General features: G+C 47.3%; 1 protein-coding gene across 3 annotated transcripts in view; it reads left to right on the top strand.

The window, feature by feature from the left end:
• Nucleotides 1-27,887, top strand: part of LOC119437041 (nonsense-mediated mRNA decay factor SMG7-like) — a 114,034-nt gene that overhangs the window by 59,287 nt on the left and 26,860 nt on the right. For 2 of the 3 annotated variants that reach the window (XM_037704113.2, XM_037704112.2), the window contains exons 17-20: nt 1,430-1,531; nt 6,085-6,143; nt 13,126-13,273; nt 15,565-16,026. In XM_037704113.2, coding sequence (XP_037560041.1) covers nt 1,430-1,531; nt 6,085-6,143; nt 13,126-13,273; nt 15,565-16,026 — 771 coding nt within the window. The remainder of the gene's footprint in view (nt 1-1,429; nt 1,532-6,084; nt 6,144-13,125; nt 13,274-15,564; nt 16,027-27,887) is intronic. The other variant, XM_049660242.1, reaches the window with a different exon arrangement.

Raw genomic sequence — 27,887 nt, 5'->3', positions numbered from 1 at the left:
ATCAGCAATGTTTTGCATGAGGAACTTCATGCATGTGACCATGACCAGTTACTCTGGTATTGCACTGAAAACTAGATTTTTCTAAAAAATAATGGAGCTGTGGTTAAAGTTGGGTAAAAGTTACAAGAAATTCAGGCTGAAGAGCAGCCATAACATCTCCAAAGGTTCTAGTCTTTCCTTGGAAATATTCTGTTATGCATGCACTGTCTGCTAGAAGGTTAGGCTTGAGCCACTTTTAAAGGAGTACTGACATACATGTTTTTGAAGTAGTAGAAGCTGTACTACACACTTCTCGCATGTAAGAAAGTCGCACTTGGCAAGTATGAAGGTTGGGAAACATTTATTTTTTAATTTGGTACTGAAATTTTCTCAATGCCGGGGAACCTGGCATTGTAGACATTGTGGTGAATTTATGATGCAGATAAAAATTTGATGACTTGTTGTAGCAATGAGGCTAGGTATGCTGGCGTTGGTCGTAGAGACTGCTGTATTTCTCTTCTGGCTGCACTCAAGCATGGCAACCACAGTGATCACAGCAACAGAGCCAGCCACGATGTCATGGCGTCATGACACTTCCACTTCCCGAGTTCCGTAACCGAAACTGGTTCGTAGAAGCATATATTATAGTAAGCTATGAAGAGCATTCTGGTGTTTGACAGTATTTTTTTATAAGGTTTAGAAGGCCTTCATTTAACGCAAAAAAAACCCCCTCTAAAATGTCATGTCAGTACTCCTTTAACCTTCGAAGGTCAAGACATATAAATATACAAAAAAAATCTTTATTTTTCATCTAAATGTGCAAAATACACTGAGAATAAGCATAAGCATCAAAAAGAAATGAATATTTTGGGGAAGCTTTTTTTGCAATAGGGAGGCAACACCAGGCAGGACACTGGAAGTGAGCCCCAAGCCACCTATGGCTTCGTTTGGAACTTGTGCAGACAGCTCTTGTCATATGTGAACGACAGGTGTACATTGGCTTTGCTTTACATTACATGTATGTTACCACTGCAGCCAGAGATCTTGCATTGGTCTGTCTCCTCTGACGGTGCTTTCAAGTGACAGCGAGTCGCATGCCAAGCTTCTTCTTCCTTGTCCTATGTTCCTGCTTTAATCCAACAAATGACACTTGCTGCCTGTCATTCAGTGTTGGCCGAAGACATTTAGCCGGAAACTATGTACTCAACTCTGAAACTCGGCAAGAAACAAATTTTTTCTGGTGTGTTGCCTACAGCACTCGTCGATAAAGGGTGATTATAGGATGATTTTCTCCTTGTAGGTTCAGCATCGAAAAATATGACTTGATCACTTTTTCCTTCCAAGCTGCTGCTTTTTTTGTCTTTCCTTCTTTTCTTTCTGTGTGGCAATATTCTGTCAGTTCACTCAGAACCAGTGGCCTTCCAATTGTGAATTACCCTCCTGCCGTCAGGCTATTTTTCAGCAGTGGGAGCAGCGAAGTGCAGGCCTGGTTGACAGCCATAGTGGACGGAGGGGTCCCTCTGCTGACGCTCTATCATCTGCTGTACATAATGTGAGGGGTCACCTTTACCACTACTGTGGAAGTTCACTTGGAGAGAATATTACTTTGAATTGACAGGGAATGCAAAGTTGTGGGACACGCTGCTTTATGCTGCAGGTGTTTTGCTGTACAGGGTGGCTTTGGAACTAGCCAACGGAGGAGGGAATTCTGGAGTGCAATGTGCTGCTGTCACAAATGATTCATTGAAATTTGGAATCATTGGCATCATAGCACACACCTCCTGGTCGAGTGAAATGTGCAGTCTTGCACCTGATGCACTGCAGTAAAATAAACACTCTTCATACTTTCTTCTGGCAGAAACATGTAAGAGTCAAGAGAGCCAAGAATTCACAAAACTAAATGAAGGTGTCGTATTTTTATCTTAAAAACTGTCTTCAAGCTTTCAGATTGACATCACCCATAATTGCTGTGACTGATGGTCACATGCTTCGGGAAGCCTTTTCTATGTATCGAATGCAATAGCTTTTAGTTGAGTGATAATACCATGTTTTAGATGGCCAATCGGCAGCAGCTGCTATAAGTTGCCATGGTTATGAGGTTGTTTGGGTAAATGAGGCCTGCTTGCCCGCCAGATACAGTGTGTGCAAAATATCATTTATTTCTTCAGCTCGCTGCTACATTTACATCACCACCCAATTCAAAAGGCAATATAAAATGCAGAAACAGTATGGAATGACATCTTATAAAAATAGGATTACAATGGGAGAGTCCAACCGAAAAAAAAAATACCGATTCAGGTTCAGTGCGCTCCGATTTCGTTCTGCTTTTGTTCCGGTTCTGAGAAATAAAAATTTGTAACGGTTCTCGAGCGGGTTCGGTCCAGTTTGTTATCCTGCTCATTGGTGATATGCTGCACAGTACTATCGACTTGTCCGCATGGTGCATTCAGAAGTTTTATTAAGAGGAGCCAGAAACTTACAAATGAATTACACACATATATGGGGGAATTTTATGTACATATTAAAGACAGAAGTAATTAGTGAGAATCCCTGCATCAGCGTAAGGTCTGCGTAGCTTCCACACTCGTTACTTTGACAGCAGTAGAGTCAGTTAATTTTCGTTTCCAAGTTTTTACTACAGGACTGGTGGTTGAATGTGAACTGTGGAATGTGATCTGTGGTGTCAAACACAGTGCAAATTGACATTGTATTGCATAAATTACATAATTACAGTGGTTATGCAGAAGGGAAAGAATTACACAGATAATGGCAAATCCACACTCACCCCTGTATTCAGAAATGCGTCTTAACGTTAAGCCCATGCTTGACTTGATATAAATGATGCCTGAAATGACCACGCCCAAGATGCTCTTTGCGTTTGTGTGGTGCATTCATGACATGTGTCATTTAAATGAAGTCAAGCGTGGGATTCAAGTTAAGATGAATTTCTGAATTCGGGAGCTAGTATGGTCGTGACTTTCCTCTCATCTTTTTGTATCTCCTACTTAGTTTTGTTCTGATGTGCAGGCTACCACGATAGGGCCGCCGTTTCTGGGTTTAAAAAAAAAAATCTCCTTTTATAAAGATACGACGGATGGCAGTAAAATGCCAGAGTGATGGCCTTGCGCTACAGCGCAAATATTTGAACTGAGCAGAGGTGCACAAAGTCCGGGAGCCACCCATCCCATCTGCAGATGTGCACTGCTCACAAAAAGGGTGCGTTCTGCAACGTGCTAACCGAAACCCACACCAAACAAACCCAGAGAGATGAGAAAATATGTTTCTAGAAATGCACAGCAAATGTCAGAACTACCTCGGAGCTTGCCAACTTCATGTTATCACACACGTCCAACTGGAGAGAGTGGAGAATATACGGGTACGGGGGTCAGTGACATGGTGGGACTGAAATGCGCAAATGGGCTAATACGTCAGGGACACTGTGAGGGTTCACCTTTATCAGTACTTGTGTCATCATCTGAATTCTTTATTGTGGTCTAACTGGCAAGTTATCAGGCAAAAAAATTCATCAAAGAGCTTTTTAAAGGTGAGGATGGGATGGTTTTAAGTTCTGCCTGTGCCTCCGTACATGCCGCACAGGCCATATCACTTAGCTCAGGTGGCCATGGCTTTACTCTAGCTATCAAAGTGTGTAAGCTCAAGGGGTAGTTCAGCACCATTTTAAAGGCCAACTACAACGAAATTTCGGACTGTGTAAAAAGGTGTACAAATCCTAGTTTCAGATAGTGTAGATATGGAGCTACCTCTATGCAAGACTTTACATTTGAAATGCAGGTGGACGTGTTGGGAAAAACTCCCAGTACTTGTTGCAGTAAGGAAAAAGAAAACTACCATGATTCCTGCTTAGTCTCTGTTGTAGCTGGGAAAGAAAAAGAAAAACATTTTCTTTATGCCCTGCACAACCTGTAAAGTTTTTATTTTTTAATTTAGAAAGGCACAATATAGGGTCTTGATGCTTTTATCCAATGGTTGGTCCTCTCCTGAAGCTTATGTAGTTACTCCTTGTGGGGGGTTAGTCACTATGACCTTCTGCTGCTGAGCACGAGGCCATGGGTTTAAAACCCAGCCATGGTGGCTGCATTCCAATGGGGGGGGGGGGGGGGGGGTAATAATGCAAGAGTGCTCATACACACCGTGCCTTGGCTCCACACTAAAGAACCCACTTGATCAAAATTAATCCAGTTTGTAGTGTTGTAGTGTTTATGTGTAAAAAGTAGACAACTCAAGCCTACTTCAACCTTGGGTCTGTTTCAATTCAGCCATGGCTTACTGCCCTTCAAGCACCAGTTCACAGTGCACTTCAGCACAGTATCCACCATTCTTCGATGCAAGAGCACACCTTTCACCACAGTTGCGCCTTACTGTGTACAAAAAACTTTTGCACCTGCTGGCAAGGGGGTGCACACAAGGTGCACAACAACTCAGATGACATTTGCTGATGGGATGTTTGATGACATAAAGGAAATTTCTAGAGGCCATATGAAAGGTTCCTAAGCAATCAATTGTGCAACATGGCCGGAATTGCCCCTGGCCCTCTGAAATAATTGTGGGGGCTGACGCATACACCCCGACTTAATTTACAGCACGTCAGGTTTGTTCAGGGTGCAGTGCTGTGGGAATCATGCTGAAAACACAGACTGGAAACTTGCACTACACCAGAAAAGCAGCTGCATGCACGAGGCCACCATGCAATTAGGCCAAGCAGGCAACATAGCCTGTATTTCAGTGCTCCATTGAATAGTGTAAGCAATATGCTGCACTAGCATTCCTTGGCTCTGTGTGTTGCGCCAGTACTGCCGAACCCTTCTGGTATCCCGGTTTGGTGAACCACGCATAAATTGAACATAGTTCTGCAATAGCAGATGGGCCAATAAAGTTGAGGGAGTGCTCGTGCATGGTGTGACTTGCTAAACGTAAATACTCGCTTCTCATGTCAGATGCATGCTACAACTACCTTGTGTGTGAAGTACGTGCTGTATCTCAAAAATCAGCATTTGCCTCTTCGTGCCTCACAGAATCTTACACCTCCACCAGAGTGAGCGCATGTAAGTGCGCTCTACAAATTTAATACGTTTGTGCATTTTTTCACTGCTCAAAAATTTAACGCCTGCTTATTGACAATGTCTGCATAGGTACTGTGGCATTCCTTCCATGCCTTTGCATAGCTCTCAATGTTTCATTGTACAGCAACTTACCTGCAACATGTTACAGCTGCTTCCTGTAGTTTGGACTCATGTTTATTCAAACATTTGTTTCAATGCATTTGTTCACTCACAGTTTTTACTCCCACCCTATCTTGTTTCATGTGTAATTTTTCCAGTTGTGAAAACATACAGTGGAATCTCGTTGATACGATCTTCACGGGAACCGGAAAATAATGTGTATCATCCGAGAATCGTATCATTCAACGTATTATCCAACCAAATCGTATTATCGGGAAAAGAAATAGAAACGTATTATCCAGAAAAACGTATTATGCAGAATCGTATCAATGAGGCTCCACTGTGTATATATATATACACGTACATACATACATACCTAAATACCCCAGAAAGTAGATGGGAAATCGGCTCCACGGTAGCTCAATGGTAAGAACATCGCATGCATAATGTGAAGACGTGGGATCGTTCCCCACCTGCAGGCAGTTGTTTTTTCATCCATTTTCATTTCGATTAATTTATCATTTCTTTAATTCAATTAGTAAGTACAAGTAATTTCCCCTATGTTGTCCTTGGTGTCATTGTTTGTAGGCTTCTTATGATATATATATAGTATAATGAACGAGAAGAAAGGGAACCGAGGGGCCCGATTTTTATTAATCATACGCTCGCACGCGTAATGCGAAGACGTGGGTTTGTTCTCCACCTGCGGCCAGTTGTCTTTTCATCTACTTTCATTTTCATTAATTCATCATTTCTTTACTTCAATTGGGAAGTACAAGTTTTTTCTGCTATGTTGTCCTTGGTGTCACTGTTTGTTGGCTTCTTATGATATGATTATATATATATGTATAGATATAGATAGATAGATTGCATTATCTCACTGCTTATGCTATCAACCCACAAGATGCACACTGTTTCATTTCAGATGCCAGGTCAGAGCAACCACAAGGCTGATGAGAAACCCTGGCATCACCAGCACTTTCCGTAAGCACTTGCCCATTTTTTTTAGAAAACAGAAACTCACGTACACCACTGTGTGGTGAGAGAGGTGCCCATTGTGCATTGTGTGTGTGTACATCACTGTGTGTACAATTAGGGTTAGCGTGCTATCCTATGGTGTTTGCTGCCACTAGAGCATTGAGCATTTGACACAGTTATCGGTGGTGTCCTAAAGAACTGGCTGCATACAGCACTAACCCCATGTGATGTACCGAGACCCTTATCAGCTTGGAGCTTAAAGGGGCCTCAAACCACCCCTCGGGCTTGGTGAAAAAACATAGTCCACGGATAGCATATGCACTAACATCTCAGCCATGTTTCGCTGTCGTACACGGCACATGGAGCTCGCAAGCGGAGCGCGAAGCCACCTTTCTCTCAAACACTCTCTTTTTAACAGAAGCCTGCTTCTCACTCTTTTCTGGACGTTTTACTGTTGAACCCGGATATATCGAACATGCATATAACGAATTATTGTCTATAACGAACAGCAGTAAAATCCCCTTGAAATTGTTTGCATAAAATTATTATTTTATATATCAACATACCTTTATATAGAACATTTTTGTGATCCCTTCAGATTGGATATATCTGGCCGGGTTCGACTGTATTTCGTAATAATAGCAGATTCCCATACGTGGCTGCTATTGGCCAATAGCTGACATCAATCAACAAGGGTGTTTAGATCAGTGCGCTTCTTCCTACTGTTACTGTGTATCTTTATTGACGAAGTTTAATGAACAGGCTGAAATAAGGGAAAATCTGCTTTCGCATTTCGATAATAAATTATTTCCGAAAGAAGCTGACTATCGTCGGCTCACGCTCGACCGCAGCCATCCGCATAGGAAATAAACTTTGGCCACCCTGCTTATCGGTGCTGCAGCCATTGGGTCTCACTAATTTCAACTCGTTTTGAACACTCAAGTAGCCTCGAAACATGCAAAACTTAAGGTCAGACCACACGCACGCTTGCCAGCGCATCCTCACTCTTAGTCACTCCTGGTTAGATGCCTTGGCAGACTTTGCTTCGTATTGAGCTATTGATAGCGCTTCAAAATGCACAAGTTGGATGTGGCTACTATCCATCGGTCAAACTGGTGCGGGACAAAGCCGGTCAGCACGACATAGCACGGCCAGACTGGAGCATATGAGCGTGAGGACACACTCAAGCCCTGTTGTGCACTAAGAAAACGCTGCGCATACACACTACAGTTGCATGTAGCTGCAGTCTGCTACGTAGCGTGGATAACGCGGTCACCACAAGGTGCCATGATGAGTCCACTGGCTGACCGTACTGTGGCTCGCTGAGGACAACCACGTAATGGTTACGTTTGGCGCATCGTAGGCTCCAAAATCGGAAGTAGTAGCATCTATATGAACATCCAAAATCAAAGTTGAGCTGCACCCCATGGTGACATGCAGTAGTCGGAGCGTTGTGGGCATGCCCCACTCTGCCGTAGCCTTCGCAGTGCAAGGCATTGAAGAAGGTGTGGAAGCGCACCGCAAAGGGAGTGTTTGATTGCCCATAACTCCCCTTCTGCTGAACACATTGAAGTACTTTTTGTGGCAAAGTATTTCTGAAATACAGTAAAAGCTCGATGATACGATCACGGCTAATACGAATTTCCGGATGATATGAATTTTTCTGTGGTCCCGGCCGAGCCCCATTACTTTGCAACGTGCTAGAGAACGGTTGTTACGAATCGATTTTCAGCCTGCGTCGGTTGATACGAATAAACGCCGCCCCACCGACGGCCGCGAAAGAGAACAGCGCGCAGTCACGCGCTTTCTCTCCTCTTTTGGTGCGGAGGCGCGGCGCCGGACAGCGCGGACTCCGCGACTGGGCGCGAAGAGTTTGAAGCGGTGGCGCTTCAAGAAATAAATGCTTTTTACGTACATGTGCCTGAGTGAGTTCACCTCTGACTCTTTAATTTAGCTACAGTCGAATCTCGTTAATTCGAACACGCTTACTTCGAACATACCGTGTACCGACAATGCTCTTAGCAGCGCGCCAAATAACGCGGCGGCGCCTCCGACCGGCATTGCTCCGACACCGCCATAGAGCAAAAGCTCAGGAGAGACCCCTCAATGCCGCGCGCGAAGGAACGGGGGGAAAAAAAAGAACCCGAACCCGCGGCGGAAATTTCCCCCTCTCTCAAATTGCAAGGTCGCCGTTTCTGCATCGCGCCGGAACAAGCGTGTACGTGCTGACTAGAGTGTTCTAGACAACCGTATTCTAGCACACACTAGTGCCGACGTCTCGTCTCAGCCACGCGGATAAAATGGCAGTGAACCCTTCTCCTCTATTTTCTGTCACATGTTGACCTAGCACGCTGCGGCAGCAGCGCAGAGGGAAGCAGCGGCGGAGGCACAGTCGGGCCAACGAAACTGCCACGCCCGCAAACGCTCGCTTCCCGATAACGGCAGAAAACGAAACTTCAGGGGGCGGCTAAAATAAGCTGGCGCCAGCACGGCGGCGGGCGCCCACGGAGATGTGCGCACGGAGTCGAAGGTGAGAGAGCTACGAGGGAGTTGAGAGGGAGGGCGAGGGGAGCCACCGAAGCGGCGGAGTTGACGCGGCCATATCCGCTTCCCTGCCGCCCTCCTCCCTCACCTTCGACGGTCTCCGCGCGCACCCGTGTGCCGGCGCCGCCCGCTCGCTCCCTGAAGCTTCGTTTTCTGTCGTTATCGGGAAGCGACCGTTAGCCGGCGTGGGCAGTTTCGTGGCCCGCGCTTGCTATGCGCTTGCGCGCCGCGATATTTCACGACTCGCACCGTTCGTGCATCGTGCTATGGTGCACGAATACTTCAAAAATACGTCCTTTTAATTCGAACAAATTTTCGGGCCCCTTCGAGTTCGAATTATCGAGATTCGACAGTAGTTTTAATTGTGTTTCGATGATACGAATTTCGGCTAATACGAATATTTTTCGTGACCCCGTGAGATTCGTATCATCGAGCTTTTACTGTAGCCTATTATAACTTTAACTGCATTTCTCCACTTCGTTAAAAAGTGGTTCAGGGCCTGCACAGGAGGCCCATCAGTTGTTCCATGTGATGGAGGGCATTATCGCAAAACTGTCTCGAGTGCATACCACTTATACCGTGCGATAAGGCATAAAGAGCGTCATCACTTTGATGCTGAAAAACTGTATGTGCGTACCAATCATGCCACATAAAGGAACTTTGATTTGGAATCTGAGTGATCACCCATTTCAAGTGACACCTGTCATGTATCGAAAACTAGTAATGCTTGAGGTGGGCCCTCGACATTTCCTAATAATTGTTTAGGCTTGACACTGAAAAGAGCAGTTTACTGCCAGAGAAAAAGAAAAAAAAAAAGGAAATACCAAATAGCTGTCTGAACTTCCGCTGATTCGACTCCGGTTAATTCGATCCTAGCCGAAGGTCCCAGCCAGCGCCCATACTATTCTATGCACCAAAACTTTAGTTATTTCGATCCTAAAATTGGCCTTCGCCGGGTAATTTGAACTGCACGCGTGTGGCCCCTTGGTGACCCCAATAGTGACCCCTTTAGTGACAGCGTCTGTCACGGCATTGAACACACGTCATCTCCCGTCGGAAACAGCTATTTTCGGCCTGCCCTAGAGAACATTTCAAGCAATAAGGGTAGCCCACAATGTCTGATTAAGGTAGTTACTCGATTCTAACGCACGGCTTTTCTTTTTTGAAGAAAATTAGGCTGAATCAAATACAAAAACCAAAACTGCCTTTGCAGCGTGAGTACGTTTTACCATGTAACATGGCTGTACCACGGCGAAGCTGAATTTAAAAAAAAATGTGCAGCGAAGCTGACTTAAGACTACTGTCTGCCATTGTGCAGCACCCTTGGCCATTTTTTGTCGCTAAAGAATCGAGTGTGCATTAGATTTCTACTTTGTTTAGGATCTTTAATATCATTTTATTCATTAATTCATTAGTTTTCTACTTTTGACACGTAGAAAGTGGGCACACATTAGATTCGAGGGTGTGTTAGAATCGGGCAAGTACGACCAAATGGATCAGCAGTGTGCTTTGCCATTTTTTTCTGCATCTTGTTTAATTTGACCCACCGAATAATTTTGACCAATTTCGATGGTCCTGTCAGGGTCGAATTAACGTAGGTTGACTGTATATTTTATATCCTGGCGGGTTCTAAATCAATCCTTCCAGTGTCTAGAAATCGTCAGCAATGCATTGAATGCATCCCGCAGGCTTTGACTGCCTCCCATGCAGCAGCTTTGGCAGAGGTTGACAGCTGCAGTTCCCAGTTCCCAGCTAGCTCATCTCTGCACCATGATTAGTATTGCATAAGAACCTCTAGATTGAACTCTCTCCTCCTTGATATCTGTTGCGTGTGCTTGTTGCCATCATTAGTAGCTCTTTCATGCAACAGAACACTGAACACCTGTCGACACTCTCCTTTCCTTTGTTTATCATGCTTCACTTCCTCGTCTTTAATTCTTTTTACCTCCTTACCCCAGCAAGAGCTTGAATTCCCACATATCTTTCATACTTCGTGACTGGGCTGAGTCAGTCGAGACTTCTATTATAATGGGGGATCCTCACGACTTTGCTGGAAGGGTCTGGAAGATTGCCCATGCTTTAGCTGGACATATTTGGATGTAGGCAAAAGCTTCTTGCATCATAGCCAACTCGGCAGCAGCATCAGAGGCCTTGTGGCTAAGCCTTGCTGATATTATGGTCTTCATTGATGAAATCTATATGCCAAAGGCTGTGAAGCTTTCTTTCTGAAGAACCCAGGGCTCTCCCCACGGTGGGTGGCGGGGTAAATTCCACCCTCTGCTCCAGTTTACTGCCCACTGCTTCATTTGACTGTCAACCCCAGTGAGAGGGGGAACTGGCAATGGTCGATTTAGTCCAAGTTTCAGATTCTTTATTTTTTTCCTGCAGTCCTCAGGTATTCATTAGGTGGGGAAATCACAGAACTAAATCTGAAGTGAAGTAGAATTAGCGAAAATGGCACTTTTTTTTGGTGTGCTGTCAACAAAAATATGGTATAAAATCAGGCTTCGGGAGGTGCCATCGCACCACTGTGCGACTTTATATTGACACAACACTGCCATCTTGATACTGCTGAAAAAGATCACAGCTTCATGTAGCTGCACCGCCATATTTCATTGCAAAAAAAATATGAAACCAAGAGCGAGCGAAAATACTTACTAGCATCACAATTCATTACTGCTGCCACGTGCGCACAGGAAACACCTGTATGTATTGGCTGGCACAAATTGGAATTACTGGCATACGTCTCATGTACAGTTGCACTGCTGCAAGCTGTGTCTATTAGTCTATTTTCCATGCAAGTTATGTCTGCCTTTTTGAGTAATCCAACTCAAGTGCTTGAGTTGTGCTATCTGCCACAATTTTTAAATTCTGTATAGTTTAAAGAAAAACATCCGGTATGAACATCAGTACTTTTTGCTTGCTAACTTGCTTATCACTATAAAGAGGCCCTAAACTACACTTAGTCAAAAATGTTTTTGCACTGTTCCTAATTTGTGGTCCAGTGCACATTTTGCTGCAAACATATGTAGTAAAGATGCAGAAATACCTAAACTGCGGGCTCTACCTTTTCTGTCGTTCTTTTTGTCTCTGCACCTCTTTCCATTATTCTTACGTGCTGGAACGTGTCTTTTTCTAAATTCCAACTAGCCCAACTCTCTGCCTTAAATCCTGGAGCATGCACACCTGACTTCTAATACACAGTTTTGGAGAGATGAGAGAGATTGTTGGTTTGCTGTGGCACAGTGGCATGCATTTCTTCTTCTTTCTTTTTTTTCTGGGCAAGTAGTCGACACTCATGGCCTTGGTAGATTTCCACGCCTTGTCTCTGATAGCATTTGCCAACTCTCACAAATTTCTGTGCAACCAATGGTAAAACATTTTCACAATGGATGTTGTGGATGGGGGATATGAGGCAGCAGAGAACAGACAACCGTTTATTCTCCCAGCTTTTTTACTCTGCATGACACATCGTGTTATAACATTTGACCTACGTAGTCATTACTAGGCCTTTATAAAGTGCACTTACAAGCCAAATTCCAACCCTTTAAACTTTAAAGGAATACTGACATGATATTTTCAACTTATTTTCTTGCGTGAAATGAAGGTCCAGACTCTCTAAACCTTAAAAAGAAATGACTGGCAAGCACCACCAGAGCGCCCTAAATAATTTACCATAACACTTGTTTTTACGAACCAGTTTCAGTACCAAGGAGTTAGATGCATCATGACGTTGCACACTGGCTAGCTCCGTTCCTGTGGTCATTGTAACTGCCACAGGCGAGTGCAGCCAGAAAAAACATGTGCAGCATTCGAGTTTTCTTTTTATTTATAAGCAGTGCCATCATACCTAGTCTTACTGCTGCATGACATGAGCAAATCTTGCTCTCTCATGATGTCATGGTAATGCCAATGATGCCAGGTCCAGCATTTCAAGACCAACTTTGGTATCAAATTAAAATGTGTTGCTTCCCAACCTTGTTACTTGCTCAGAGTGATCTTAATCACAAGGTTACAACTTTGAAAACGTATAGCACTCATCAAGAGCATAATGCTGCCCAGGATTGGTTGCTGTGCACGATGAATAGATTTTAATCATAGAAGCAGCACTGGCAGAGGTAGTGAAAATGATCACGAGAAATACCATCTCCCAAGCTCACATTTCTCATTTTCAGGATAGTATATCTCTCTTTTTTTGGCATTCCTCCATAGACTCTTGAAACATTAAGCAGTGCACTATCGCACTCGAGTATGAGCTACAGTGTACTAGCACTTTTGCCACGTGCTTTCGCGGTGTATCTCATACTGAGCGCGATAGTACATGTGAAGCCCAGCCCCAAATCTTTTCCAACATTTAATGTCCCTTTGGTGGGACCCTTGAGGTACTAACAAATAAATAGGCATCCTGATGCCAAACACCTTACATCCGCCCTGTTATTTGCAGGCGTACAAGCAGCAGTGGCAGCCGTGTGAGCTTCCATCTGCCTCCTACAGCCAATGGGCAGCCCCTAAATGGCCCTGCTGCTCCTCTCACCTTTGACCCAGGGGTTGCTCCAATGCCACCACCACAGCCGCAGCCACACTTCAGCTTGGTAGGCTGACACGTTACTAAACCGAAAGTAATGGTTTTATGGCTTGTTACTACACAGTAAAAACTTGTTAATTCAACCCTCGTTAATTCTGAAAATCGGATAATTCAGATCTGTCCTCTGGTCCCAGCTGCCATATGCATTACTTAATAGAATCAAACTCTTGTTAATCTGGACGTATTTGGCCACACCAATACGTTTTGTATCACCAATTTGGACAACTCTCGGAGTTTGGCGAGCACGGAGCGCCGCAAATGTGCTACGCAAAAGAGCAAAAACAGCTCTAGCGTCCAACAAAAACAAAGTGGCAGAGTCCACATCACCATAGTCATTAGCAGAAATTGTACGTGAACAGCAGGAACACCGGAACCTTCCATGCCTATTTGTGCCTTTATGGCCTTAATTCTTGTGTTTACTGCCGCGCGTAACACTGCGTCAGCCACATTTCTTCACATCAGCGTAGTCGCCATCCATGATCGTGCCAATAGCAATCACGGTCTCATCCACAGCGGTTGCGGTAAACAGTAGTTTCGTTTTGACTCGGTGCACTCGTTGGCTGGGTGCATTCAGAACTATGTGATCACCATCCATGATCGCGTTGATTGCGCAAACAATAGTTTCGTTTAGACTAGGTGTGCGCGTCGGCCGCATGCATTAGGAACTACGTGGTCACCATCCATGATCGTGTCGATAGCAGCCGCGGTTTCGTCCACAGCAGGTGTGGCAAACAGTAGTTTGTTTTGACTCACTACAGTGGCTGCACGCACAATATCGCTAACACAGTGGAAGCTGTTGAGGATGAAGAGTGCCAGCTTCATCGCGATGGAAGAGCGATCTGTTGGTGACCAGCTCAGTGGCGAAAAAATGATCGGGACGAGCAGTAAGTAGTGTGGACTCTGAAACGATGCGGACTCCGTCACTTTGTTTTGGTTGGGCACTACTGGTGTTATTGCTCTTTTGCGTCGCACAATTGGCGTGCCGTGCGCTTGCCACACTTCGTGGATCATCCAAATTAACCAATGTGTGGCCAAATACGTTAGAATTACAAGAGTTTGATTCTATTAACCCTTTGAGGATCGAATTCTTTTGCCAAATGTGACCCCCCAGGGTCGATTTTTTTTATTGCTGATTTAAATTCGTCGAATGAACCTATTTCTAAAAAAAAATGGTCGTAATATTTTTAGAGTGACAGTAAAGTGACAAAAAAAATTGTTTGTGTTGTAAAATACACAATGTTTATTCATGAATAAGAAGACAAGCGCACTGAAAAATGGTTGTGTGCACGTGCGGAAACCGAAACAAGTGAGAAGCCTTCGTCTTATCACCAACAAGGTGCGATAGAGCTTTTGTGGTCTCCAAAAAAGTAAACGCAAAAACGGCAGCATCGTTTGTGTATATATGCGCCCGCCCAGGAACAGGTGTAAGCGCGCTGCGGTGAGCGATAAACGATCGAGTAACAAGCGGTCACCCTTTGAGAGATTTGAAACTAGATAGCCATCAGTTTAGCGTGTGCAACAAGCAGGAGCCGCTGCAGGAGAAAACCGTAACTTACCGCCGCTGCCACGCACGCGCGCCCGGATGCGTGAGCGATAGCTGACAAAATAATAATAAAAAATTACAAACGGAGAGGCATTAGCGCAAGTAAAAAATTCCATGTGTTTCCGTCGAGTGGCAGCACATGCCAAGCGAAACAAATGATCGAAAGAGGCGCGCTTTTTAAATGTACAAGTGATGACGTACATGTACGTCATTGACCATTATGAAGGTGTTCGTGGAGGACGTACATGTACGTCATTGACCCTAGAAAGGTTAAATAATGCATACGGGCCTGAGAGGAGCAGAGAATAAGCCCAAATTAATGGTGTTTTACTGTAATTGCACTGTTTGAAATTTATCTCTATCATTGAAGTGAAATTTCACATCATTTCAGCTGTGCTACATCCCTCACCCCTTTTCAATGCTCTACCAGCTAGCCCAACTGTCTGGTCTGCTGGAAGACGTAGATGCAGAGTTTTGTAGTCATAGTGTGAGCTGTCATCAATTTTATTTTTGTGTTTGGAATCTCACATAATCATTTGATTTAGTATAAAGATTTGGTTAAAGGTTTTGTACCTCAGCTCAGTGCATGCATATCTGGATAGAGGGACACGGCAGGGAGAAAGGGGAGTTATTGCAATTTTCTGAAAAGCCACTGGAGTTCCCTGAGGCCAGAAATATTGGAAAACTTGTGTTCCGTGGGTGCAAAAGGTGTAATCATCGCTGACATGTTTCTTCTCCCCTGCTCTCCCCATCAGGCTGATGGTGGTGGCGGGCAGCAGGCAGCAGCTGCCCAGCAGGCCTCGCCCTTTGTTGGTGGGCCTGCCCTGGCTGGACCAGCCATGGGACCTTCGTACCTGTGGAACTATTTTGTGCCCACCCCGGTGGGCCCCATGGCTGCTCCTACAGCAGGACCCCAGCCGCCTCCGCTGTTGTACTTGGGCAGCCAGCCCATGGTGAACCCACAGCTGGAGAACCTGCTGCGCCAGCAACAACAGCATCAGCAACAGCACCAGCAGCAGCAACAACAAAAACAACAACAGCAGCAGCAGCAACAGCAGCAGCAGCAGCAGCAGCAGCAGCAGCAGCAGCAGCCGCAGCCGCAGCCCATGGAGCCCAGCAAGGTGGCCAACAGTCCTGCCGACCTTTTCCAGGGGAATCCGTCACCAGCAATGGCACCCCCATCACAGCCACCCTGGATGCCACAGCAGCTGATGGAAGTGAGCAGCTCATAAAACTGAATGCATGGCACATGCTGCATCTATATACTACAAGGATTGCTGTTCTGACAAGCTCAAAGAACCTTGAGAAAGGAGGATTATTCTAAATGTATGGTTCTCAAACTAGGTTCCACAATTGGCTTTTTAGGTTTCTGCGAGCAGTCAGAAGCCATAGCACGCCGCATCCACACTTTGGTAGTATGTGCAAGAGATCCACGCAGCAGTGGCACGTAAGACCCATCGCTGTGTGATTTGTGGGCACTATACTTTGTAGAGCACTATACTTTTGCGTGGGATTTCCAAGGGAAATGGGGCAAGCTGAGAGCTTTTTCCTAATTTAGTGGCATCTGCCTGATTGACTTTCGTTATTGACGGATGGCGACATTGGCCATTTAAACTGCATATTGTAACGAACACACGGGGTGCATTCACATTTAATCTGAGATTTAGGTGTATTGGTGTCAGCACAGTGCAGTTTCAATACAGGCTGGATGCGAGATTATGGTGAGTCTTGTGCGCTTTGAAGTGCTTATTGCACTTTCTTATTCAGTATAAGGTACAAATGGATGCAGCACTGAAGCAAGCAAGCCTGTATTGACATGTGCCATGCCACCATCAGCACACTTGTACTGGGAATTGTGTGTAAACATGGCCCACGTGTCCGTTACTTTTGTATCGGGGAAGCGACGTCACACTGACACGCTGTTTGACTCAACTGAAGAGCACCGCAGCCGCTTGCTGCGGCCGCTCTTTATTCACTTTTGTAATATCATAGTCAAAACCAAGCAAAGTTGCCAACTTCATAAACTACAGCCACAGCATGCAAGCAGCTGTAGCATGTGAACATAACACCCCTCCCCCTTTAGACATAACATTATTAACAATCCACTAATGCTAAAACATAGTCTCTCAAATTCCACGGAACATTACGAACTCGCTGTGAACGACGCAAGCACAGCTGATCGATGGTGGACGACGGCTGCCTCGATTCCGTGACCGGTTCCTCGACTCCTTAGGTCAACACTGGTTGATGTGCAGACGCACCGTCTGGAAGTTGAACTTCTGCAAGTTGCTGTTCTGTAACTTCACTGTTTTCGGAAGTTCCGCTGCTCTGCCGATTGGTTGCCTGGAACTCTGCAGGCTCGCTCTCTAGTTGCCGTTCTGCAATCGCCAGTTCCGGTGTCGTGGTAGCCGCGCCAATCCGATGCCAGAACTGGTCCACATGGCGGCGAAGTACTCGGACATCCGCTAACACGACCTCATATGACACCGGCCCCGTGGCTCTTGAGAAAACTGCTGAAATCCATGGCGGGCCCCGACTATAATTGGCGTGTGAAGACAAAATCTTCTGGCTGGAACGTCTGCGGGGTTGGCGCAGGTTCTGTCAGCCAGGATGACCTGTCCGGATGCAGCCGGTCCAGCATAGTTGACAACCGACGGCCCATTAAAAGTTCAGCTGGCAAACGACCTATGGCCGTGTGCAGGGTTATGTGCTGCTGTAGCATGAAATCAGGCAGTCGCTTGTTTCAGTTCCCGTGGATGATTCGAAACGGCTTCTTTGGTCGTTCGCACCATTCTCTTAGCCTGTCCATTCGTGATGGGGTGGAAGGGTTCCGATGTAACCTGACAGATCAGATTTGCATTCAGAAAACTCTTGAATTTGAGGGACGTGAACTGTTCTCCGTTATCCGAGACAACTGTGTCCGGCAGTCCATTGGTCGCAAATAGCCTCCCCAGGACACCAATCACGGTGAGTGACGTCATCGATGACACCCGAATGACCTCGAGCCATTTTGAATATGAGTCAACCACTACCAGGAAGGTCTGCCCCTGAAACGGCCCGCCAAAATCGGCATGCAGCGGGGCCATTTCAGGGGCGTCCAGGTGGTCGTCCATGGTGTCCGGATGGTCTCCCAATGGTGGACTAGTCCCCGTGGCATCTCTGGCTGCATCTCCTGGCACGCCTGGCACTGGCGAACCCATTCTTTGATAGCAACATCCATTCTGGGCCACCGCACGTAGCTGCGAGTGAGTTCCTTCATCCTGACGATGCCTGAGTGTCCTGCATGCAGGGTTTCAAGTACATGGAAACTTAACTTTTCGGGCACCACCACCCTATCACCCCACAGCAAACAACCCTTGTGAATGGACAGTTCATGTTGCCGTGAAATTAATGGCGCGAATTCGGCGCTCACACGGTCCTTTGGCCAGACCTTCCACGCCCAGTTCAACACAGGGGAGAGGATGTGATCTTTCGCAGCACAGGTGGCTATGTCCGCAGCATGGAGCGGGGGCTCCGGAATCATATTCAACAACATAACGACCTCTGCCGGCTCGGGGTCATCCTGTTGTAGTTACGGCAGAGGCAGCCTGCAGAGGCCATCTGTGTGGACCAACTGCCATCCACGTCAATGGAGTATAAAGTACTGGTAACTGTTTAAGAAAATGGACCAATGCAGCATACATGGCGACAACATTTGTGGCGTCTGGCGGTCGGGAACAAACAAACCGAGCAGTGGCTTATGATCCGTGGGAATCTGAAACGGGCGGCTGTACACGTAATCGTAGAATTTTTTCACACCTGCCACAATAGCAAGTGCCTCCTCGTCGATCTGCGCGTAGTTTATCTCGGCAGCGGACTAGGTTCGCGAATAAAAGGTGATCGCAACTGGCGTCTGGCAGTGGGTGGTTGAGCACAGTTCCAATACCCTATGGAGATGCATCGCACGCAAGGATCACTGGTTTTCTTTCGTCAAAATGTTTAAGGACTTGGTTGGATGCCAAGAGCTGTTTCACACCAACAAAGGCACTCTGTTGCACTTGACTCCAGACCAAGGTTGCATGCTTGTCCAGCAGGCAGTGTAACAGCTCGGCAATTGTTGCCTTGTGGGGCAGGAAGGCGTGGTGGAAGTTGACAATCCCCAGAAAAGCCTGCAGTTTGGTTTTGTTTGTGGGGCGAGGCCCGTTTATGATTGCCTGTCTCTTGCTAGATGTCGGATGAACACCTTCGGCATTGTCACGGCTTGTCACCTGTTCACCGTTGGCGTGAAGTCGTCGATGGGGTATACAAGCCGGTTGGTCGTTCCGTACTCAAGCGAACACAGTGAAATAGTCAGAGTCGGAAATAAACAAAAAAACAAACAAAAAAAAAACAAGATATTCATTGACTGACAACGATACACAAATTAAATAAAATAATAAAAAGAACACAACTAACACCTGAACATGACGACAAAGAAATATGACGCGCAATTAACAGTGGATATAAAAATGAAACAGGGCCCGGATCAATTATACTACAAGAATACACTTAACAGTAGTTCACTAAAACAAAGTTCAAAAGAAAACAATGTCATACGTGTGGCCGTGTGACCGGGCAACAGCAGCAAGTCCATAAACTGTGAAGTCGGCACGCAGAGCTTTCCCAAAGAATGCCGGCGAGCTGATCTTGTTGAGATGGATGCGATTGCTGGGCTGGGTTACCTGGGATTCAAGGTCTGGCTACTTCACTCAAGCAGGTTGAGCTAACTTGAGGCGAACTATCGTGAGCTTCGTTGCAGACGTTGGGTTTGTCGTCTCGTACGTCAACTAGTTACTCGGAGTTACGACGTGGCTAGGTGGCCCAGGCGGCCCTGCCCCTCGACTGCTTCTCAGCAGATTACAGGCTCGTCTTCTAGACTGATTAGCAGGGGTTAAAACCTGCGCGTAAATAGTTTCTCCTTTCCTTAGGTTGGGGAACGGCAGGTATGGGTGACAGTTCACCTAATTATTTCATGACACTCCCCAAAGGTCTTGGCTGTGCCCCTTTGGCAGAGAAGACACAAGGGTTCGTAGAAAGAACTCTCTGGGTATGCGTCAAGGTCTCACCAACAAAAAAACTAAATCTCCCTTTTTTCGGCCGCTTGCCCGAGTTACTGGCAATACCTGTCTTGCTCTGCCGTTCCCGCACCCACCACGTTATGGCGCCCGTTAATCGGCGTGTCGCTAACTCGAAACTATGCCGCACCGTGACAGGCATCGATAAGGAATCCCAGATATTCCATGCGATCCGCACCAAAATTACACTTGTCCTATTAATTAATGTCCTAAATTACACGCGCAGGGCGCACGGCCTTGTTATTATAGTGCACTTGTAGTCAGCGCGAATGCGAATACAGTAGCACCCCGCTGTTACGCTTTTCACGGGACCGTAAAAAAAAAAACGTAAGAGCCGGGAAACGCAAGAGCCAGGAAACAGGAAAAATTGAGAAATGGGAGTAGTGTTGAACTGCACACGATATTATTTTAATTCTTCGTGCGACAAAAAGTAGTTTCGCCCGACAGCCGAAGTATCGATTGCGATGAGCTATACAAAGTAAGAATAGTAGTTTTATCATCTGTATAAACTTGTAAACATTCGGTTATTAACTAATTAACAAACATGGTGTCAGCGCCCACAGGCAAACATGAACACATCACACTCGATGAGCGCGGACACGCGCAGTTAAGCGCCGCTGCAGAAGCGAGCGAAGTGACCTTCGTGCTGTTGTCTATCACTTCAACCCAAACTGAGCGCCGAGAACACGCAGTACGCACAAAGCCACCAACCGCCGACATACCTACACTGTGTAGAATCTGCCCCCACGCAGATTGCTTTCTAGATACGGCCCGCGGGACCGCGCGCCGCCGCGCAGTATGATGCCAGAGCACAACGCTGCCCGCTATCCTCCCCCCCCCCCCCCCCCTCGCTCCCTCGCTGGTGCCTCGAGCGCAACGGAAGGATGCGCGCTTCCTCCCTGCTTTTCTTTCGCGCGCGAGACGCGGTCGTCGGCTTTCACTCGCACATACGCTTTCACTCGCACATACAGCATACGTCGCCACGCGCCGTATGCTGTATATGCGAGTGAAAGCGTGCGAGGGGAGCCGACGACTGCGTCTCGCGCGCGAAAGAAAGCATACGGCGCGCGGCGACGGCGTTATCGCCCTAGGACTTTATACGGAACATCTATGAGCCAAAACCAATTTTAGGGCCGCAACGCGTCATAGACATCATCTTTAGATAGCAAAAGCGGATATCAAAGGCCATACTTTTGCTGGTGGAAACCGAAAATACGTAATAAATGTCGCCCCCAGCACTTTGGGCGGCCAATGCCATCGTCAAGCAACCAAGCCAAGCGACATGAAAAGTCAAAATGGCCGCTCGGGCCGGCGCGGTGTGGCAGTTCGCAACGTATGATGCGGGAACGGTCCCACAGTTGCGACATAACAGCGGGGTTACCAATGCATTGGGTTCTATGGGAGCTGTGCCGGGACCGGCCGAAAACGACGTAACAGCCAGGAAAACGCAGCACCCGGGAACGTAACAGCGGGGTTCTACTGTATCTCCATTTGCCCTCAAAGGAGTTACAATAGGTGCTTCCCATCGGGCATGGTCGACAGGCTCAAGAATTTCCTGTAGTACAGTAGAACCCCGCTGATACGTTTTTCATGGGAACGTAAAAAAAAAAAAAAAAACGTAAGATCCGGGAAACGCAAGAGCTGAGAAATAGGAAAAATTGAAAAATGAGAGTAGTGTTATTATTATTACACACAATATTATTTTAATTTTTACATGTGAAAAAAAGTCGTAGTTTCGGCCGAAAGCCACAAGCATCGATTGCGATAGCAAATTAGTAGACAGCTATATAATGTAAGGATACTAGTTTTATCGTTTGTGTAAACTTGTAAACATTCACTTATTAATTATATTAACAGCATGGTGTCAGCGCCCACAGGCGAACATGAACATATCGCACTCAATGAGCGTGGACACGCGCTGTCAAACGCTGGCTTGAGGAAGCGCCGCTGCAGCAGCGAGTGAAGTGATCATCGTGCTGTTGTCTATTGGTTCAATGCAAACTGAGCGCCGAGAACACACAGCACACACAAAGCTATGAGCTGCCGACACACCTACACTGCCTAGACTCTGCCCCCAACACAGATCGCTTTCAAAATGCAGCCCGGGCCGTGCAATACGCAGTTGATGCTAGAGTAATCCGCCCCTCGCTATCCCTCCCTCCCCCTCGCCGGTGCCTCAGGCGCAGCAGAAGGCGTGCTCCCTCCCTGCTTTTCTTGCGCACGCGAGATTTAGACACGGTCGTCAGCGCGCGAGACTAAATACCGACCGCAACATCGCCCAAAGTTAGCGGCATAAAAAACACCATGCTGGCAACTCTGGGCTGCTCACTAAATCTAGCTCTTTCATGTACCCAGATGGTGGCCGAAATTCCCTAGTCAAGTCGACCAGTTGAACAGGCGAACTGAAACTCTCTGTGTATATTTTTTTCGCTGCGGACCATATGATTAATTATGGACCTGCCTATGCGCATTGTTTTGTTTATAATATTTTCTGTGTTTGTTTGTTTTAGCTAGGATTGCGTTATCTCACGAACGCTCACTTGAATTCACGGGGAGATTGTTAGGACTGTCAACTTCATCTTCGCGACGATGCTTATGGTCTTGTGTGGCATGTGCGATCATTTGCATGAATCGTCTTGGTGGCGACGATTGTTGACCCTTTTTGTGTATGTAAGTGGTCGATTGTGCGCGATAAGGAATCGGTTATTCGCATTAACCTGTGTGTGTGTTTATTTGACAAGAAATTTAGTTCGCTCCGCAGTCAAGCTTCAGGCTCTTTTGTTCACATCTGTGCACCCACTAACCTCATGATTCCAAAAAGTCACGTTAGAAACATGATCTTTTCATTTTCTTGAACCAGTGAGCTGTTGCCGGTTAGAGCTACGAGAAGTCCGCGTGGCAGGTCGAAGAAGTAAGGCGACTGTTGCAACGCACCTGTAGATCGTCAGCGCGTTTGTCAACGCAAGTTAGGCTGACTTTATTTGAACTTGTGAATCGATAAGTTCGCACGGTGTGTGCCGCTATGAGATCCAGAATATGCAAAGGCACAAACGGAACCGAGATCGAGTTATTTCAGACATGCAAAATTTGTACAATAATCGGTTCAGGTCAGCCTACTAGCTGGAACCATGCAGTGCTGATGACATGCTGATTGCAAAATAAACTGCACCACCATAAGTTTAGAAACTGCCTTGGGAATAGATAGCATTACATTTGCTAAATGTGTTGAGCATCGACAAGATCGAAAGACCTACAGAACGCTGATTTGCGCACGGCAAGATATGTCAAGGACGGGTGGGCTGGGCCAGGGAAGCTACGAAACCGCCACAACAAACGGGAGGGCAGGTAGGTGAATGGCCTCGAAGTCCACGCAGAAACAAATATAGGAATGCTAGGCGCCGCCGCGCCGTTCAAAAATCAGGTGAATGTTGAAGAGTGGGACAGTGACTAACGTAACAGAAAATAAATTTAAGAATGGGGGGAGGGGGGCGGCGCATAAAAGGCGTCAAGAACTAGTCGAAAGCGCGTCTCGTCACTGCCCGATCGCTCAACACCAGACGGCCGTGGCCAGTCGCCTAGCTGAGGCTCACCTACCCCGTCGTAACACGTTCTAACTTAGATTCCTCATAAATAAATGAAACACAGTTTCATTTATTATTAACTTTCTCTTCAGAATAAGCTGCAAGTGTAAACCTTGCGTCCACGTTCATCTTCTGCTTGCACACACGGTGAAATCTGGCGCACGCACGGACGGGGAGGTGATAAAGGCGAACGCGGCACACAGTCGCGCCACTTCACTAGGGATATCTCCGCCTCGCAAATTTAGGGAACCTGCACAAGACGAGATCTGGCAACACTGGTGTGTTCTGGTGGGGATTTAGTCGCTCCCGTCGTCGGCTCCCCTCGCACGCTTTAACTCGCACATACGGCGTGCGGCGACGGCGTTATCGCCCTTGGACTTTATACGGAACATTTATGCGCCAAAACTAATTTTAGGGCCACAACGCGTTATAGACACCATCTTTAGATAGAAAATACGGATCTCAAAGGCCATGCTTTTGCTGACTGAAACCAAAAATACGTCATAGTTGTCGGCCCCGGCGCTTTGGGCGGCCAATGCCATCGTCAAGCCACCAAGCCAAGCGATATGAAAAGTCAAAATGGTCGCTCGAGCCAGCGCGGGGTGGCAGTTCGCAACGTATGATGCGGGAACTGTCCCACGGTTGCAACGCAACAGCGGGGTTACCAATGCATTGGGTTCTATGGGAGCTGTGCCGGGACTGGCCGAAAACGACGTAACAGGCGGGAAAACGCAGCACCCGGGAACGTAACAGCGGGGTTCTACTGTATCAGCTTATCCCGTTCAGCATCGGTTTTGGGGCGGAGCACAAATGGTACTCTCCGAGCCTTCATGCTGACTGGTACAGCGTCCGGCTTGGGAGTGAACTGCACCGGTGGTCCACGGTAACCCAGCGCTCCGTCGAATACGAAAACGAAATCTCTGAATATGTCTTCGCACGGAGCAGGCGGCTGGCTGACATGTTGTACCCCGGTGATACTGATGCCTAATGCAGGGAACCAATCCAGACCGAGCAGGCTCGGCCGCTCGCCTTTGACGATTACCAGTTTCAGTAGCCCATTGAAATGGTTGAAAGTCACCCTGACTATGCTAATTCCATGCACGGCAATGCGGTTGTGTTGGTGATCTCTCATTACAATATTGAGCGGTTGCAGCTTCGGAAGTTGTCCATTCGGAAAAATCTTCCTAACTGTGGCACCGGAAATGATCGAGAATGTCGACTCCTAGTCCACTTACATTCAACACGTTGTGCCCTCGATGCTGACGTTGACATAAACCTTCTTCTTGGCGGGTTCCGGCAGCACATGAATGGAGGTTGGCGCACCGTCGTTACAGTACAAGATATTTTCACAAAAGGCGCCCTTGAATTGATTCTTGCTTCCGTTTTCCCAGTTTGCTCATGAGTCTGACCACCCTCGAGAACAACATATCCTTGCAATGTGCCCTTTTTTTCCACAATTTCAGCACTGTGCGTTCCTGAGATGACAGAGATGGCGCTGATGCAGCACGCCGCAACTAGCGCAAGAACCACTCTGCAGTCTGTCTTGGTCCTTCCGAGTGCCAGCAATACTGTTAAACCTGGATATAACGAAATTGACAAATTCCTGAAAAACTTCGTTATAAAAAGGATTTAGTTATATGGAGGTTCGGCACGAAAATTCGAAAAGGAAACGCTTACCGTATTTAGTCGATTCTAACCCGCCCTCAATTGCAACATGCACCCGTTATCCGTTTTCGTCGAAGCACTCATCCTTGGAATGTCACACCTGGTACTGGATGCGTGGACGGGTGTTGCTTCTCACAAGCGCGAGGCGTCGGAAACGAAGAGCGAGCTACACGATGGCATCGTAGCGTCGTATAGTGTCACGTAGTGTCAGGTTAGTGAAGTGAAGCGCAGAGACTTGCACAGTAACCAAAGAGTGGCGCTGCCAGCGCGTCGAAAAAAAAAAATGTTTTTTTTTTTTTTCCTTCGGCAACATCAACTGGAAAAGAAGAATGCCGGCTTGGCGGGCTAGGTCAGCTGCAGCAAGCGGCGGGATCAGGTTTGAATGAAGGGAGGGGGAAAGGTCACGCACACATGCGCTCGCTCTCGCCTCGCAGTCGCTGTGAATCCGAGCGTGCCAGGCGCGCCGCCGCCGCTTCGCATTCCGTCTCGGCAGAGAAGGTGCTTCCGGTTGCTGCTCGCGCAAAAATGACAAAATTTGGGGCGAAATCTCTAGGTTGTTGGTGGGGAAAGTTCGTTATTTCGAGGGGGCCTCCCGCTGCCACTTCTTTATGTAGAGGTCTGAAATACATTCGCTTCTATGGAGTAACGGCGGGGAATAGAAAAACTTCGTTATATCCAGGAATTCATTATATGGAGGTTCGTTATAAGCAGGTTTAACTGTAGTTCGTAAATGTAAAACGCCCTCTTCTGTGACGTCCTGCTCTTCAGCATTGTCCCCCGTCGTTCCTTGGTGCACTGGCTCCATTCGTGTTGCGGGAGTGCTAGAGCGATGCAGAAGGTCAGCCTCCCGGCCCACAACCTCTGCCGCGACGGCCGCATCCATGGCGCTGGCGAGGGTCGCCTCCTTTTTCACTAACAGTCGCCTCTTCACCTTTTCGTTGTATAGACCGGACATGAAACGGTAAAGCAATGCAGTGTCGAGGGCCGTGAAATTGCAGTGCTGCACTGTGCTCCTGAGGGCCGCAAGGTAACCCGCTGCCAACTCCCCCGGCGCCTGGTTGCAGCGATGAAACTCGGTAACGCCTTGCCAGTTCGGGTGCTTTCGGGGCAAGATGCTCCTGTAGGGCAGTCAGTATCGTTGAGAGCGTGGTGTCCTTCAACTGTGGTGGCCCCATAAGGGCTTTGGCTAACTGGAACGTCGCGGGACCGCATCGGCTCAGGAAGGTGGATCTCTGCTTGTCGGCGTTCTTTATGTCATGGCCTTCCAACAAGAACTCAAATAGTTGAATGTAGACCTCCCAGTCCTCCAGCCGAGATAAATTGAATGGCTCGATGTAGCCTTTTGTGGCGGCACCCATCCGACTTTCCGGTAGGGGACGTTGTCCTTTCCCTTTAGTTGGCCCCGACGGTGAATCTGCGACAAACTCCCGGTGCTCTGCTGATAGCATTCCATTATCTAGGCAACGAGGGTGGTGTTTTATCAGGGAAGCGACGACACACTGACACAGTTCGACATAACTGAAGAAGTCCACAGCCGCTTGCTGCGGCTGCTATTTATTCACTTTTGCGACATCATAGTCAAAACCAAGCAAAGTTGCCAACATCATAAACTACAGCCACGACATGCAAGCGGCTGTAGCATGCAAACATAAGTTACAATACGCAGTTTGAATGGCTAATTCTCATACGTTGGCAACGAGTTGACCAGGCTGTTGGTTTCAAAAGTGGCTCTCAGTATGTAGGACATCCGAGTTTATCGCTCAGTTAAAGAGTTGCGTATATAGTCCCTTTAAGGTGCGTATATATTCCGAACCTAGCATGAGTGCGCGTGCATGCACACTACGTCGTCTATGGTTCGACGCACTTGCAGCCAACGTAATCGGACGCAGCCAACGCGGTCCGACGTGCCTGATGTCGAGATGGCTCTTGCTCCATCCGCACGTTCTTCGTGCCGACTGCGCCGACTCAATGCATTGTACGAAGAAAAAAAAAAGAGTGCCCACGCCGCTTCGCCGACAGTTGCAGACAGCAGTTCAAAGCGGCGCGCGGGCTGGGGATTGTTTTGCGCATGCTCTAAAGAGAGCTGCCGACGGCGCATGCGTCAAAGTATAGAGGGGACGGCATTTCGGCTGGCGCAGCGCAAGTGGCGTCGTGTGACTGGCCACAAGTGACACTCTCCCGTGCGGTGAAAACATTGAACTATAAACAGAGGGACGGCATTTTGGCTGGCGTGTAGCGCAAGCGGCGTAGCGTGACTGGCCACAAGCGACGCTCGCCCGCACGCCGGTAACGTCGGACTATGAACAGAGGGGACGGCATTTTGGCTGGCACACGCTGCTTGTGCTGCGACAGCAGAAATGCCGTCCCCTCCCTTTGACGTGCGCGCCATCAGCTGCTCTTTGGAGCATGCGCAGAACGATCCCCAACCCGCGAACATGGCTGTCTGCGACCGTCGGCAAAGCAACGTGGGCGCGTTTTCGAGTGCATGCCACCACAAAGTTGCGCAGCCCGCGCGGCGACACCAGTGAGGCCGACGTACTCCCGCGCACTAGCACTCTCCCCATCCACGATGGCGCAGAGTTCGAATTTTCAGTGGCTGTGCGGATTTTAGTGTGAATTAGCAGGATGCGCTATAGTATACGTATTGCTTTCAATAGGTTGTTGGACGGACCGTGGCTACTTCAAATTATCCAAAATTTCGAATTAACGAGTTGTGAATTAACAAGCGTTTTACTGTAC

Source organism: Dermacentor silvarum, chromosome 1 (genome assembly GCF_013339745.2).
Source record: "Dermacentor silvarum isolate Dsil-2018 chromosome 1, BIME_Dsil_1.4, whole genome shotgun sequence".
Classification (NCBI taxonomy): domain Eukaryota; kingdom Metazoa; phylum Arthropoda; class Arachnida; order Ixodida; family Ixodidae; genus Dermacentor; species Dermacentor silvarum.
The sequence above is the reverse complement of the archived record's forward strand: the minus strand, read 5'-3'. Positions and strand labels throughout refer to the sequence as shown.